The 16107-nt window shown below is 44.3% G+C and overlaps 2 protein-coding genes across 12 annotated transcripts in view; one reads left to right on the top strand and one right to left on the bottom strand.

Moving 5' to 3' along the window:
* maoa (monoamine oxidase a) overlaps positions 1–14429 on the top strand; it is a 35143-nt gene extending 20714 nt beyond the window's left edge. For 2 of the 9 annotated variants that reach the window (XR_015859825.1, XR_015859819.1), the window contains 5 exons: positions 3905–4067; positions 8287–8455; positions 10834–11015; positions 11669–11701; positions 12482–14429. The gene's annotated coding sequence lies outside the window, so the exon portion shown is untranslated. The remainder of the gene's footprint in view (positions 1–3904; positions 4068–8286; positions 8456–10833; positions 11016–11668; positions 11702–12481) is intronic. The other 7 variants (XR_015859826.1, XR_015859821.1, XR_015859827.1 and 4 more) reach the window with 5 other exon arrangements.
* LOC148394080 (macrophage mannose receptor 1-like) lies at positions 3205–15677 on the bottom strand. 3 transcript variants are annotated; one of them, XM_088382886.1, is made up of 38 exons: positions 15503–15677; positions 13735–13937; positions 13558–13667; positions 13175–13404; positions 12938–13096; positions 12747–12835; positions 12156–12273; positions 12038–12082; positions 11806–11973; positions 10997–11116; positions 10808–10924; positions 10712–10741; positions 9147–9352; positions 8978–9081; positions 8745–8857; positions 8616–8678; positions 8400–8555; positions 8239–8318; positions 7947–8058; positions 7819–7866; positions 7579–7743; positions 7099–7224; positions 6922–7026; positions 6817–6855; positions 6691–6729; positions 6196–6407; positions 6029–6129; positions 5761–5873; positions 5629–5691; positions 5406–5561; positions 5234–5316; positions 4895–5018; positions 4774–4821; positions 4538–4705; positions 4052–4171; positions 3879–3986; positions 3755–3812; positions 3205–3505 (listed from the first exon to the last, which is right to left on the bottom strand). In XM_088382886.1, exons 1-37 carry the CDS (start codon positions 15582–15584, stop codon positions 3778–3780), a joined length of 4158 nt encoding a protein of 1385 aa, XP_088239012.1. In that variant the 5' UTR covers positions 15585–15677; the 3' UTR covers positions 3205–3505; positions 3755–3777. The 3 variants fall into 3 exon arrangements, with proteins under 3 accessions (XP_088239012.1, XP_088239009.1, XP_088239010.1); XM_088382883.1 differs by having other exon boundaries at positions 8400–8678; XM_088382884.1 differs by having other exon boundaries at positions 8400–8678; positions 13735–13934.
* Positions 15678–16107: the final 430 nt, after the last annotated feature.

Raw genomic sequence — 16107 nt, 5'->3', positions numbered from 1 at the left:
GAAGTGTTCGATGCTAAGTACAACACCCCTCACAGGGGTTTAATTATTTTCCTTCAACCTGATGCTGTAACTAATTTCATATATTCCTTATGGCTTTCCCAGAAAATATCCACAATGATGCCTCGGTATTTTTTTTCTGTGTACATGAAGACAGTGGTAGTAATTTGTAACTTTTGGAGGACACCTAGAAATGGCCCAAATAACAAACAGTGGTTTCAAACCAACAAACCGTGGCTTTTGAGACTTTTTTTTTTCTGTTGGCTTCGGTTATGGTATCAGTGGACGTCACCTGGAGAGTTGGCTCCTAAATTGAACCCCCAGCATTGTGGCCATTCACACCAACGAATTCCTCTGAGCAATATCGTCGACTAAAATGCAAGAAAGCCTGCTCCATGTGTGAGCTGGCGCTGAGTCCAATATGTGTTTACATTTACTTGCATGATTTTTTTAGGAGGCCCTTTTTTCCAGGCGGTCCTAAGAGATAAAGCCCACTGAGATGCACACACATCACTGAAATCCAATCCGTGCTTACTGCCTTTTGAAATTCCAACTTGGAATATTCGAGTGTGGTGAATCGCCTGAGCTGCTCTGTTTCCATCAGTGGCCTGAATCATGCCCCCCCCCCCCCCCCCCCCCACACACACACACACACACCTCCCCACCAGTTTATTTTTCAGTCCTCTGACTAGCCAGGCTGCAAATATTATCTCATGGTGTTGTTTAAATAACAGCTCTCTTCAAGAAATCCCATAAGATAATATTAGATCACTTTGAATGTGCTATTATAGAGTCATTTATTGACATTTCATTTTGCAGGACCTCACTTGATTATATCCACTCACTGGACACTTTATTAGGTACAGATGCACATTCAAACAAGGCTCAATGCATTCAGTAGTGCAGACCCCTACACTGTACAGAGTTCGGGAGTTTATGATCTTATCTTTAATCAATAATAGTAATTAGAGAAATAGATCTACTACTAGACAAATGTAGTGATATATATAAAAGGATCAAATTTATGCACCCATCAGGTGATGTCAGGACCGTAAAATACAATATGACAGAACGTGCCCAGTGTCAACAAATAACCAACCTCGAGACATGTTAGAAGATGGATGAAGTCATTGAGGGGAGTTTGATATGATGTTTCTCGGGGGTGCTGGGCGAAGGAGACATGCGCCTGTGGCCCTGAGGCTTAGCTCATGGCAGATGAAGGTGATGAGCGATGCGATGAGCTCATCTTAAGCAGCCCCCTCTCCAGAGGGAACATTCTGACGAGAGCGCAGCTAAGGCAGTTGAGCTCTCGCTGGATTAAAATATTCCATCTCGTACCGGCCGACTACTGTTGGGTTTATAGAAATGTCAGCGCCAGTGAGAATCCTCCTTCGTGTTAATCACCATGTGCTCTTGCTCAAATATACTCTAAAGTCATCGGTTCACGTTGCTGACGAAAGAAACCGTGGATTCCGTCGGATTCGAAACGATTTACTGTAAACTGTTATCCGATTCCAAATGATTAGTATTACCAATTATAGGTTAGAAGTAAAGTGTAATACTGCAGAGTCCAGGGCATGCTAACATTTGCATGCATGTTCATTTTTGCTTTTTCTAACACATCCATCCAACCATTTTCTGTAGCGTTTGTCCCTACAGGCGTTGGAAGGAAGGAAGGAAGAAAGGAAGGGAGGAGGCAGTTGCTTTAAAGCAAAACATAGCATCATTTACCATTCATCTCATAGCCGGTTGCTCTCCATGTGCCTGATAAGCACCCTGCAGACACCTCCTGGGCTGCAGTCAGCCAGACAGATTAACTCCCATTTCCCAAACTCACACTTTGTGTGTGTGCGTGTGTGTGTGTGTGCCTGCCCCGCTAACCAAATGATTCATCTATTCTGCCTGTAAAGTCCATTGATCAAATTCATGTTAACAGGCATTGATTTCTGCTTTGTTAGCAGCACCAGAAGAGCCACTACTTGATCACTCTGGTGTTTTTGCTGACCAGGCCCTTGAAAATCCACGAAAGGGGCAGATTTCCTTTACATATCACGTTTATAATATTTTTCTTTTAACGTTTTACTCATTCAGTTGTGGTCTATATAAAGTGGAACAGTGATGCTTTTGTATGAATTCCTCGTTTTGATAGCATGACAGGCTTTTATATTTCTTCTTGCATCTTAATCACTTTGATGATCAACAATTTAGGAAAGAAAAAAAATTGAAAATGCAACACTTCATTTCTATAAATATCTACAGAGTCTAACATTCTCAAACTATCACTTCAATTCATTCTTAGGAAATCACAATGTCCCATCACTGATGACATACTTTTGACAGGTCCACAGGCTACTCATGTGGTCCTCAAGGAAGACCTCTTACCCATGTGCCCCATGTCAGTGACCTTTACTAAATCATCCATAGATTCAAGATTCAAGAGTTTATTCGCCATGTTTGAGCGTGCCAAACAAGGAATTTGACTTCGGTAAATCACAGCCTCTGTTCATAGATATGAATGTAAGCAAAAACAAACTACATTCAAGCCATTAAAATGTTTCCCTTTTTTTTTTTATCTGAGATAAAAGCTAGCTCTAGCTCCTTAAATCAAGAACTGACACAAATAAGGCATGTCATGACTTTTCCAGACTTTTTTTTCCAACCTTTGGTCATCCTTACTGTTATGGGGGGTGCGTGCACATGTTAACAAAACGTGAGAAACTGAGTGTGCGTGCAAGACTTCTATTTGAAATGACTGCAGGGTGAAAAATCACAGGTCCCCCTCACTTGGTTTTTGCTGCAAAAGAGATGATGAATTCCACACGCAATACTTATCATACAGCCTCTTGGGGTGGGAAAGTTGACTCTCCACATGAAAAATAGAACAACTTCTGCTCTAAACTCTGCCACCGGGCTAATTGTAGGTAGTACTCCAAAACCTAAAATGGGCCAAGGATATCATTAAGCATCATCAAGATGCATGCGCCTCTATGATCTGCACCGGTTAGGAAAAAAAAAACGCCTTGCATGTTATTGTATTTTAGCGTCTGGCCTCTCATAAAGAACAAGTGTAGATGTGTTTACATAGGGTGACCAGATTTGGGTTTCTGAAAAAGAGGACACTTTTTCTGAGGGGGTGTGATTATTTATTGAAGGGGTGTTTTTTTTTTGGGGGGTGGGGAGTCAAGTTACGACACAAATGACATGGTGTGTGTATAGTAATTGTTATTTATTAGCCCGAATAACACAAAGCATATATACAATAACCTAACCTTGGCCCGAATAACACAAAACATATATACAATAACCTAAACATATATCCATTAACAAAAATGTGTATGCTTACATTTTTTACTTAAGTGGTACACTAAGTAAAATAAAGAAATACGGCCATCAGTGCTGCATTTGAAGAAAAAAAAAAGGGCTCCACTTCAATCCTTCTCTTGCAGGGTGCATTGGCACCTTTATTTGCCTTGCATGACAAGCACTCAGCTTCCTAAGGATGACGAACCTAGCGAAAGCACAGGAATTTGAACGTGATATAGAAAAATCTGGAATTGAGTGAAATGGAACGGAGTGGCAATTTTATTGACAATGTACATGTATTATGTTTGAGGCAGTCCTAACAAAATGCCGGACGGGGCTCAAAAGTAGGACATGTCCAGGGAAAAGAGGATGTCTGGTCACCCTGGTTTACAAAATATACTTCACTTGCAAAATGTATGAATGGGAACCGTATCAAACGAAAAAAATTAAGTACCTTTTTGGTCTGAACCAAACAATTCAAGGTGAATTACTGCCAGTAGAAGACGTCCATTCTGCAAAAGGAAAGGTAAAGACGGACGTCAACATGTGATGACCGTCGCTGGAGTGTCTCATCTTACTTTTTCCATATCCTCTTTTCTTGCAGATGTAGCCTCGCTGGTTGTCGCAAGTGTCAGGTTTCCAGTTGCCGCTGTCAGTGATAAAGGAAAGACATTTCCCCCCTTTACCTAGTGGGAGACAAGATCTAAGCGCTCCTCTAAACAGCGGCCAACGAGCAGGCGTTCAGACCGACCTGCACTCCATCTGGAGTAAGTGAACGGGGTTCCGTCAATCCATTTGGTGTTATCTTGAGTGATGGCGGGATTGGCGCCCAACCACAGCGATGGCTTAATTGCCAGAGCCTTGATGTAAACTTTGGACCCGAGGCAAACATGGAACAACAGTTGGAAATATCCTCCAGAGGCACACTTTACTAAACCACTCATTGCGCCATGAGCCTTGTGCGAGAGCAAAATTCTCTAAAGGTCTGTCGTGGTGCAGAAGCAGCTGAGGCAAGACAGAAAGCTTTTGATTTAACGCAGGTTTCTTATTCCAACCAAAAAAATGGCAGCTGCACTCTTTGACCACATAACTTGGAGGTTTTGATCACAAAGAATGAAGGCAGCAAGCCAAAAGCAGCCCCGTGTGTTGGTACTGAATAGCGCTAAGGACCGTGTGATAGGAACCATGGGACACTTAGACGACAAACTTATTGGAAAGCCATTGGAAGGCTGCCTACCATGTATGATGGTCTGCTCGGAAGAGTTGGCGATGCTGAGCAGGTTCCCTCCAAAGTATTGGCAGTTGTCTTGAGCCTTCTTCCAGGTCCTCCTGGCCTGGTGGTCGATCAGGTAGCACAAGTCAGTGGAGGAGATGTCCAACCACCAGCCGCATTTGCTAGTCCAGCCTGTGAGTGACACAGTACTTGAGAGGTGTGTCAACGGCGGCGGCAGTGGAAGACGTCTGCCCACCTACCCAGTTGGCCAACTAATGGTGGCAGCTGTTGAGGCCCTCTGAGTTTAGCTACAGAGAAGGAGAGGGTAGCGAATATAAGCAAGTACTTGAGAATCCAAAAGGGGCGCTCGTGATGTTGCACCTGTTTTGCAGACGAATGGCCGCCCTTCTGTGCAGGGGCACGCACTGATCTGCCCAACAGAATTTGGGAATGCACATTTCCCAGTGGTGTTCTTTGTGGTGTTCTTTTCCCACTCTTTGTAGTCCTGCGAACGACATGAACATGCTCTTCCTCCGTAATCGCTCGCAACGAGGTTCTAGGTCGTTTACCCTCCACCTTCCAATGAAATGTTTGCATTCTTGCCACATTATGACAATTCAGGACATTTTTTTTTCCTGGTAATTCAACAAAATGTTCTGCTCAAATTTGGACTTTTCTAGTTCAGTTAGTACAAAATGAGGCTTTAAGCATTTTACTTACGAAAGCTGTTCCGTCACTCCATTCGTAGTCAGTCGTCGCATTCTTGAGTCCCACAAAAGACGAACGTTGACTTTGAGAGTGATCTTCAGTAAAATAAAGAGAACAAGAGCTTCAGCCAAATGATGGCAGCTTTGTGGGACTGACGACTACGGCGGTTCCTCTTCGTGCTCACCATACACAAATTGGGCCTCTTCTTTGGAGTGGACGCTGGCCAGGTGGCCTCCCTGCGCGGCACAGAACCCCTCAGCTTCCTCCCAACTTTTGTCCATTTTCTGGTAATTATAGCAATGATCGCCATAAAGGAAGTTGCCATCGTTGCAGTCAGAAGCTGAAACCACAAAAAATGCATTTAGGAGGAAACGATGACGGCGGAAAAAAGCATGCTGCAAACTCACTTGCCACTGCTTTGAACATGTAACTGTCGCCTTTGGGGTAACACCTCGTTCTACCCAAGCACCCTGCACAAAAAGACGCGGTTGCACTTTTCTTCTTTCAAGAGCAACGTGACGACGGACGTGCAGGCCTACTCAGCGGACGTTTGCACACGTAGGCCAAGGAGGAACCGCAGGATCCAGAGCGCCACTTGCCAGGCTGACTCCAAGCCCCTTGGTTGACGTAGGCGCAGGAAGCAACGTTGGTTCTATCGAGAAAAGTGAGACACACAGCCAAAAAAGGGACAAAGAGGAGGGTTTTCCCTCCTTTCCAATAAAACAGCAGCAGAAACCTTTTTGGAAGTCAGTTCCAGGACGTTAAAGTGTGTCCTCCTGACAATTAAAACATGCAAAGACTTCTTACATTTCAGTATGATTTAAAGCCCAGTTGGTGTGTGACCTCCTCTGGCCATTGGACCACTTCTGGCTTCCGCCTTTGAAGCGACACCAAATGTTGTCGCATATCTGGGGGGAGGGGGGCATTGCCAGTTTTCACGAAAGAGTCTACAGCCGCTTGCGCTTCCGTCTCACCAGGTTGGAGAGTCCCAGCCAGAACGGTGTCTTCTTGCCCATGATGTCCTTCACAAATTGTTCCTCGACTGAGGAGGTAATGGAGACCAGGTCGCCGCCCTCCCAGACACAATGATACCAGGCCCCCAGCCAACCGTTGGGGGCCTGCACCTTCTTGTAGCAATAGGCGCCGTACCCAAGCCACCCAAGACCACACCGGTTGGCTGAAGTCACTATTTGTGGATCAGGCAGACAGATCAGAACACATGTGTTTTTTGTTCTTTGTGCAGTTCCACAATGGCAGCGCCACTGGTGCAAGTCCACCATTGTGTCTGTACAAAGCAGAACTTGTCTTCCACATTTTGTCTTGTGTCAACCAAATTGGAAGGTCCAGGCCTAGACTTGGTTTTCATTTTTGAATGATTCCCGAAAACGTACCTTATAAGGCACACTTGTACATTGTGAGACACGTGTCGTGATTTTTGTCTCGCATCTTTTCAGTTGCAAGTGACTTACCACCTTTAGAAGACGATGAAGGTATTTTCTTCGTCACTCCTGCAAGAGGAAAGGCATAGGTTGTCGTCATTGTGAGACATGTGTCATGATTTTTGTCTCGCATCTTTTCAGTTGCAGGTGACTTACCACTTTTAGGAGACGATGAAGGTATTTTCTTCGCCACTCCTGCAAGAAGAAAGGCATAGATTGTCATCAAAACGGGATGACAGTCAGTGGAGTGTCACGCCTTACCTTTTTTCTTGCAGATATAGTCTTTCTTATTGTCGCACTTGTCGACCTTCCAGTCCCCGTTGCCAGTGACCATGGAAAGACAACTTTGATTTGAGTTCATGTCACCTGCAAGGAGACAGGAGATCCTGAGCGCTCCACCCTTTCTGCAAATTGCATCAGACACGCTTTCAGACTGACCTCCAACCGTTTTGATTTTCTTCCACGGTGATTTGTCAGTCCACACGCTGTCATCTTCGTTAAGAGGGGTTCTGGCACCCAACCACAGAGAGGCATTACCATCCATGGCCAGAGCCTTGGTGTAACCTTTGGATCAAAGGAGAACATGGAAGATTCTAAAACGTCTCACAGAATGCAAATGGGTTTGGCACAGCTGTGACAAAACGCTTCGCATTGGATAACAATACTGCAACAAAAATAAGGAAAATGATGCCACACAAAAAAAAAAAACCAAGAAAATCTTGCCATTCACATTACGCATGCCTGCCTTCATTTTGCTTTAATGGTGGGCACGGCAGAAAAGGGGTGTCTATAGTGTTAGCATTTTATATCTCAGGTTTACTTGTACTTCATTATCATCTATTTTCTTATCTTCCTACAGTGCCATGAATGAATTGGAAGGCATCGGTTTAGTTTTACGCAAATGAATGACTAGCCTACCATGTAGGAAGTTCTGCTCGGGCAAGTCTCTGATGCTGAGCAGGTTCCCTCCGAGGCGGTTGCAGTCGTTTTCCGCCTCCTGCCAGGTCTTGGGCCAGCGGTCAACCAGGTAGCAAAAGTCGCCGGAGAGGCCGTCCAGCCACCAGCCACAATTGTCAGTCCAGCCTGCGAGCAGACAGCGCTTGAAAACGGTGCAGACAGGATATCTGCGGCGGCAGTGTGGGACGCCCACCCACCTACCTGCTTGACCAATTAATGGTGGCAGCTGTGGAAAGCTTCGGAGCTTGGCTGCAGGGATGGCGGGAGGGAAGCAAATATGAGCAAATGTGTGACGCGTCCATCCAAAGCAGCGCTTGGGATGTTTACACCTGTTTTGCAGACAAATGGTCGCTCTCCCGTGCAGGGGCAGTCAGTCAACAGCCCCCGAGAAGTTGGGCATGCGCAATTCACAGGTTTTTTTCTTTCCCACTCTTTGTAGTCCTGCGGACGACATGAACTTGTTATGCTTGCTTTGCTTACCACCGCCCTTCTTCCGCAATCATTCGCAACATGTTTTGTGTCCTTTACCCCCTAAAACAATCCAAAAGTTGAAGCCTCAAGCGGCATTTGTTCTGATTTGCTATTGATTACCGCGCCAGCTCTTAAAAAATGTTCACTTACATAATCTGTTCCGTCACTCCACTCAAATGTATTGTTGTTTTTCCTTAGTCCAAGCCAAGGATACCAACCCCTTGCGTGATCTTGAGGAAAAGAACAAGAGATTCTGAAGAGAGGGCAGCTTTGTGGGACTGACGACTACGGCTGTTCCTCTTGGTGCTCACCACGCACAAATTTGGTCTCTTTCCAGGAATGGACACTGACCAGATGGCCTCCCCGGGTGAGACAGAACTTCTCGGCATCCTCCCAACTTTTGTACATCTTCTCGTAAGCATAGCAATGATTGCCATACGCAAAGTTGCCATCGTTGCAGACAGAAGCTGAAGCCACAAAAAAAAAAACTGATGGTGAAGGCGGAAAAAAACATGGTGCAAACTTACTTGTCACTGCTTTGAACACGTAACTATCGCCTTTGCGGGAACACGCCTGTCCAGCCGGGCATTCTGCACAAAAAGATGCGTTTCTTTTCTCCTTTCAACGACAACATGAAGACAGACGTGCAGGCTTACTCAGTGGCCGTTTGCACATGTAGGGTAATGAGGAACCGCAGGAACCAGACCTCCACATGCCAGGCAGACCTATTCCTCCTTGGTTGACGTAGGCGCAGGATGAAAAATTGAATCTGTCAGGAGGAAAAACGGGCCAAACTGAAGATTTTGCAGTCGTTTTTCCTTGAGTGGCAGACTTCCAGAACCTTAATGTGTGCCCACATGACAAAGTATGCAAAGTTGGGACTTCTTACGTCCAAGGATGATGATATGTAATATTCTCGTAAACAACTTTCAGGCCATTGGACCAGGTTAGGCGCTGTTTGCCTCCTTCAAAGCGACACCAGACATCGCATTTCTGGGGGAAAAAAACAATGGCAGTTGTCGCTACAGAGTCCACAGCCGCTTGCACTTCCTCCTCACCAGGTTGGAGAGTCCAAGCCAGAAGAACGGGGTCTCCTCGCCCATGGTTTTCATCACAAATCGCATCTCCCTTGAGGAGTTGACGGAGACCAGGTCGCCGCCCTCCCAGAAACAGTGATGCCGGGCCCCCAGCCAACCATTGGGGGCCTCCACCTTCTTGTAGCAGCTGGTGCCGTACACAACCCACCCAGCACCACACTGGTTGGCTGAAAGACAATTTGGGGATCAGGTGGATAGATCAGAGCACACACGGTTTTGCTCTTTGTGCAGTTCCACATGTGGGCCTCAGGGGCCGCCATTGGGGCAGCTCGCGGGTCCACCCTTTTGTCAAAAGCAAATTTGGCCGTTTCTGTCCTTGCAAGACAAACTAAATTTATCTTGCACATTTTTTCTTGTCTTGGGCAAATTGAAAGATCCGGGCTTGACTTGGTTACGTTAGCCCAATGGGATTAATAACATTTTTATTTTTTCAACGATTCCTGAAAACTTACCTTCACAGAACACACCTGAGAAACAACCATCGCTGCATACAAGACGATGAGTCAACATCAAAAACAATAAAATGTGGCTGAGGATGTAAGGTGCTCTTTATCAGTTGAGGATGGGAAAAAAAAATGCATAGATTGTTGGCTGGCATGGTGCGACCGTTTTTTTTGGGTGGGCCATGTACCGTATTGGCCCGAATATAAGACGACCCCCTCTTTTTCAAGACTCAAGTTTGAAAAAAGACTTTTTGAACAATTAAATCTGAAACAAATGATTATAACAATATATTTGAGAGAAAAAGGATGTTATTTTGCCTCATTCAAATCATGCAAAAACTGTCTATCACATTTTAATATCTGAACATTTAAATATGTAAACTAAAGTGCAATCACATTTGTAAATGAATGGCTTTTGGTTTTTGAAATGTAAATAAACCAATCTACTGTGATAAAACAACAAAATTGCAATAACTGCATTAACCATCAAAGTGAAGTCTAACATTGCAATAAAATAACTGCTACCGCTATTGTTGGGGAGCCTGAGCACTGTAGAGGGTTGGCTCGGATGGTTATGCTCTTTTCACCCCTGGGTGTCGGTCAGAACACAGGAGGGAAAACGTGGTTCAGATTGCTTTACTGAATTATTGGCAATAAAAATAAATCAACTCTCGGCAACACACCAAACATAAGTCATCGATCGAGACCACAAAATGCATTTGCTGGCCGTGCTGCTGCGTAACGGCTACTCGTACGATGCAAGGCAAATTTAAAGGAGCGCGCCGGAGCTTCAAACAAACGGCGGCACAACAGTGGACAGTAGTAACAATGAAATGTATATACTTACTTTGTGTCAAAGACACACACGATCACAGCAACATAGTCAGTCGATACCAGCAACCTTTAATTTACCGCTGCGCACAAGTGAAAATCGGTATAATGGCTACTCCGAATATAAGACGACCCCCACCTTTTCAGTCTTATTTCAATGCAAACAACATCTTCTATTCGGGCCAAAATGGTGTATTGTGAGACGCATGTCATAATTTTTGTAGCACAAAATTTCACTTCCAGGCGACTTACCGCTGTCAGAAGCCAAAGATTGTTTCACTCCTGCAAGAGGAAAGGCAAAGATGGACGTCAATGCTTGATTACCGTCGCTGGAGTGTCTCATCTTACCTTTTCCTTGTCCTATTCTCTTGCAGATGTAGCCTTTCGGGTCTTGGCAAGAGTTGACTATCCACTCGCGGCTGCCAATTAACATAAGACATTTGGTCGAAGTGGATAGATCTGGAACTGGAGGGAGACAAGTTCTCAGCGCTCCTCTAGACAGCAGCCGACAAACATCAGACATGCTTTCAGACCGACCTTGCTTCTTCAAGTCACTGTAAGTGACCTGTGATCCATCACTCCACTTGGAGAATCCATCGAATCGGATTTTAGCGCCCAACCATATTACGTAAAAGTCCGTCAGGGTCTTGATGATACCTTTTGGATCAAAGAAGAACATGGATAAAGAGGGATGTTGATCAAGATACCATTTAATGTTCAGTTTCAGTTCTACATTTTTATTCGATTCAATTTCCTAAAACCGCGATGCCCAGTTTCTTTTAACATTTGAACGTTCTTCGGAACAAGAGGCTAAGCCGTCATGTAATGTTATCACATAAAATTGATGACAAAGTATTCCTTTTCTTGTCTGCTCTACTTACGACCAACAAAAACGTACCGTATTTTCCGCACATGTAAGGCGCACCGGATTATAAGGCGCACCTTCAATGAATGGCCCGTTTAAAACTGTCCATATATAAGGCGCCCCGGATTATAAGGCGTACATTCAACTCCTGCACAGCTAAGAGGGGTTGTGATGCTCTCTCCTTTGTCTCAAGCTCGCGAGTTTTAATCCGGTTCGAAACTGAACAATGCGTCCAGATAGTTTTGCCAAGCTATGTTGAAGTCTTCAAACCTTTTGCCTCATTTGTGTCTTCACCACCGCTGCCGCCTGTGTGACCTTGATGTGTGCTGTCCTGCTACAATCAGGTCTTTGTCCTGACCCCTGACCTATTCACCTTTGTGAGTACCTACCATATATCTACTACATGTGCCTTCTCATTTTACTTGAGCTTGTCGTTTGGTTTGATGTTGTGGCTGATATAGTTTAATTCATGGCCGCCTACCGTTTATGAAGGATTGTTCGTTCGAGTCCGCGATGCTGAGCAGGTTCCCTCCAAAGCTTTGGCAGGCGTCTTCTGCGTCCGTCCAGGTCTCCATGGCCTGGTGGTTGATCAGGTAGCAGAAGTCATTGTAGGGGTTGTCCAACCACCAGCCGCATTTGTGAGTCCAGCCTTTAGTGAGACGGAGCTTGAGAGGTGTGTCAATGGCGGCAGTGGAAGACGCCTGCCCACCTACCCGGTATGTCAAGTGATGGTATCTGTCGAGGCCCTCCGCACATGGCTGCAGGGAAAGGGAGCGAAGCAAATATAAGCAAATGTGTGACATCCAAAGGGAGACTTCGGGATTTCTGCACCTCTCTTGCAGAAAAATGGCAGACGAATGGAGCAGTCCTGGTTGACACCAATCGCTCCATTTAATAGCCCAACTGTACATTCACCCAATTTGTAGTCCTCAATTTCAAGGCCGTAGTCCTGCGGGTGACATTTTGGATGAGAATTACCCAACTGCATTTGGTCTGCTCGGGTTCCTGCCGCGGTTCCTCCGCCATCACCCAATTGGTGGCTTTTTTGTTTCATATTGGGTATCAGTTTCATGTTGTCAAAGTACTCTGAACATTCCAAAAACATGAAGCAAGTTGTGCCCTTCCTGACATGTTCTCAACCTATTTGTCTCTACTAGGAAAAAACATGCACAATGCAACTAACCCTGAAGACGTAAAGACCAGAGCCACCATATATTCCTGGACATCTTAATTGCCACCTCACCTGACGATAAAAACTGTCTAAGATGAGAGGTCATGGCGACAATACTTGGTAAATGGCTGCTTGATGCCTTAAAACATTGTGCACCGGATGGCTGTAGTCTGCCCTGGAACCTATCCAGCAACCTGCCAACTCAGCTCATGCAAAATGACTTTTTCAATGGCATTAAGCATATCACTTACATAAATTGTTCCGTCACTGTTTTTGTTGGTTCTCCAGTCATTGTCATTCTTCTTCTTGAGTCCCACCCAATGAACCGAAGAGCTGTGATCTTGAGGAAAAGAAAACAAGAGCTTCAGGGCAAGAAGAGCTTCAGGCAAATGATGCCATCTTTGTGTGACTGATGATTGCTGTGGTTCCTCTTGGTGCTCACCATACAAGAATTGGCCCTCTTCCTTTGAGTGAAAGCTGGCCAGGTGGCCTCCGCGGGCTTGACAGAACGTTTCGGCATCCTCCCAACTTTTGTTCACCTTTTGTTCATAATGATAACAATAACCATTATACAAGAAGCTGTCATTGTCACACTGGGAAGCTGAGGACACAAGGAAAAACATTAAGTAGGAAACTATGACAGATGATGAAGGTGGAAAAAAGGGTGCTACCAACTCACTTAACACTGCTTCGAAAACGTAACCATCGATTATGGGGGAACACCCCTGTCCAGCCGGGCATCCTGCACAAATAGATGCATTTTTTTCTCCTTTCAACGACGGACATGCAGGCTTACGCAGCGGTCGTTTGCACAGGTAGGCCAAGGAGGAACCGCAGGATCCAGCGCGCCACACGTCAGACTGGCTCCTAGCCCCTTGGACGACGTAGGCACACATCGGCTCACTGCTCCTGTCGGGAGAAAAGGTGTAAAGCGAGACATACAACAAAAGACGCGCCAAACTGGAAGATTGTGCTTTTTTGTTTTTTTTCCTGGAATGGCTGTCTTCAAAATGGACATGTGCCCACCTGAAAATTAAAGCATGCAAAGTTGGGACTTCTTACCATGTTTGAAAATATGTTTCCCAGTTCACGTATATATCTCTCTGGCCATCGGACCATCTCATCGACTGGTATCCTTCGCCTCGGAAGTCACACGAGGTGTTGTTGCAGTACTGGGGGAAGAAAAAAAAATGCTAGTTGTCGCAACAGAGTCCACGGCTATTTGCGCTTGTCTCTCACGTGGTTTGATTGTCCCAGCCAGAACGAGGTATTCTTGCCCATGGTGCGCTTCACAAATTGCTCCTCGTGTGAGGTGTTGACGGAGACCAGGTCACCGCCCTCCCAAATGCAGTGGTGCCGGGCCCCCAGCCAACCGTTGGGGCCGTCCCCTTTTTTGTAGCAGCTGGAGTCATACTCGAGCCAGCCTGGACCACACTTGTCTGCTGACGGCACAATTTGGGGATCAGAAGAACAGATCAGAGCACACTGATGCATGTTTTTGCTCTTTATGCTCTTCATTGGGGGCATTGCAACCAACTGCACAATTCTGTCAAGGGAGACGACGACCATTGTCCCTTTGGTCCCTTTGGCCCCTTCTGCCCCTTCATTATTATTATTATAAATATTTCTGAAATTATTTCTTACATTAATACGATACATTAATGACATTTAGTGTGTAAAGGCATATTTATTTAAATGTATGCATTGAGAGATGTCTGTATAATAGTTATAGATATTGTGGTATATCAAGCTCAATTGCAGTAAATATTTTGAGCATACAGTGATCCCTCGCTACTTCACGGTTCGTTTATCGCGGCTTCACTGCATCGCAGATTTTTTCCAGCCGAGTTCCAAACACACATTTGCAGTGTTGTACTTTGTTAAATAACAAGTGGTTGTATAAGTGGTTATAATAAAAGACTTCTGAAAACATATTTACAGTATTGTACCATGTTATAAAAAGTTTTTATAATGATAAAAGGGTCCTAAAATAATATTTACAGTATGTATAATTTAGTTACAGCTACATATTCATTTACAAAATACGCATAGCGCTACTATGGTAACTTGTGACCACTAGAGGTCCCTATTTATACAAGGTTAACAACAGAACGTCACATCTACATATGTTACACACACCAACACGTATAATATTTCTATGTTCAATATTTATACACTATTTTCTGTATGTTATACGATTAATGTATTATTTACGTTTGAAACTATTATGTTCATATAATAACAGATGCACTTAAATGGTTTCATATACATTTATTGACACACAAAAAATGTACAGATGAGAGGGTGACCCGACGTTGCGGATTTCACTTATCACGGGGTGATTTAGGAACCAATTATCCGCGATAAACGTTGGATTTTTGTATACCGTCTGTGCAATTTTTTGTTTTGAGGGGGCACTCAGAAGTAGTAGTTAGTAGTAATTCAATTTAGAACCGTCACTGCACGCATGTAAACTGAAACAAGTAACTTTACTTTCTAACCTTCAATAACTTGGTATAATTCTGTATCAACACAAATAGATAATTACAACCTTGCGTGGGCCGAGACACAACCAGTTATGTGTGGTCTTCATGCATTTCATTGACAGTGAACTCAAATCTAATTGATGTTCATCACACACTTTCACCACTCGAGGCCCAAGCAAAAAGAAGCCAGCAGTCCTTATATAAAATGAAAAAGAACAAAGCCAAGCCTGGCTGGACTGAAATGAGTTTCATGGTGAAGGGATTTTAAACTACAGGCTCAATCAGGTAAGCCGAAGCCTGGCCCCCTACTGGACTATAAATTCAAATACGCCCTGCAATTCATTAGGGGAAATGAAAACGCACTGAAATCAGTCTCTTAATAGTCCTGAATTTCGGAAAGAAATTAAAAGAGGGAATTCTGTGTAAACAAATATTGATGATGCAAATAGACCACTTATGACAAAAACGTGTTTAGCTGTGTATGTATTTTTTGTGATGGATAACATTGGGGACATGCTTACCTGAACCGCATGTCCTATATAAGCCAATCATGAGCAGAGACCAATTGAGTCCCATCCACATGCTTGACCAAAATCGCCTCATTGAGGATCGCAGCAATTGCAACGGGGGCGGAATAATTCACCTCACTGAGAGTTGCAACTGGAGAAAACAAGATGAAGGACGGCGAGTACGCCTGCGACAAGCCCGAGGCAGGCTGCGCTCGTCAGCTACATGCATCACACACGTCACAATCGCTACAAGGGGGTCGTCATAAAGCATTCAGGTGTTGAGTTCTTTGTTTCTTCGTAAATGTTCTTATTCAAGGGGGTTGTCACAAAGCATTCTTTGTAAATGTTCTTATTTTGTATACTCAATAACAAAAAACAACTAATTGTCCAGTAAATAAAAAACAAGTAAATCCGAGTGTGAAAGTGGGAATTAAATGAGGTGTAATTCAATTTATGATCAAGTAAAGATGAGAATGTAGAAACTTTTAAATCTATGTAAATCTCATGTGTTATCTGAAAACAGCTTGAGTAGAAGTCATGACAAAAAGGAGTTTCTCTCAGTCACATGGAACTTAATGCGTAGCAAATTTGAGTCCGCAGAGCGAATTGCGATAAGA

The sequence above is a fragment of the Syngnathus floridae genome, chromosome 8 (assembly GCF_059516105.1).
Source record: "Syngnathus floridae isolate MCC-2025c chromosome 8, RoL_Sflo_1.0, whole genome shotgun sequence".
In the NCBI taxonomy this organism is placed as follows: domain Eukaryota; kingdom Metazoa; phylum Chordata; class Actinopteri; order Syngnathiformes; family Syngnathidae; genus Syngnathus; species Syngnathus floridae.
This window is presented reverse-complemented; position numbering and strand designations above follow the sequence as displayed.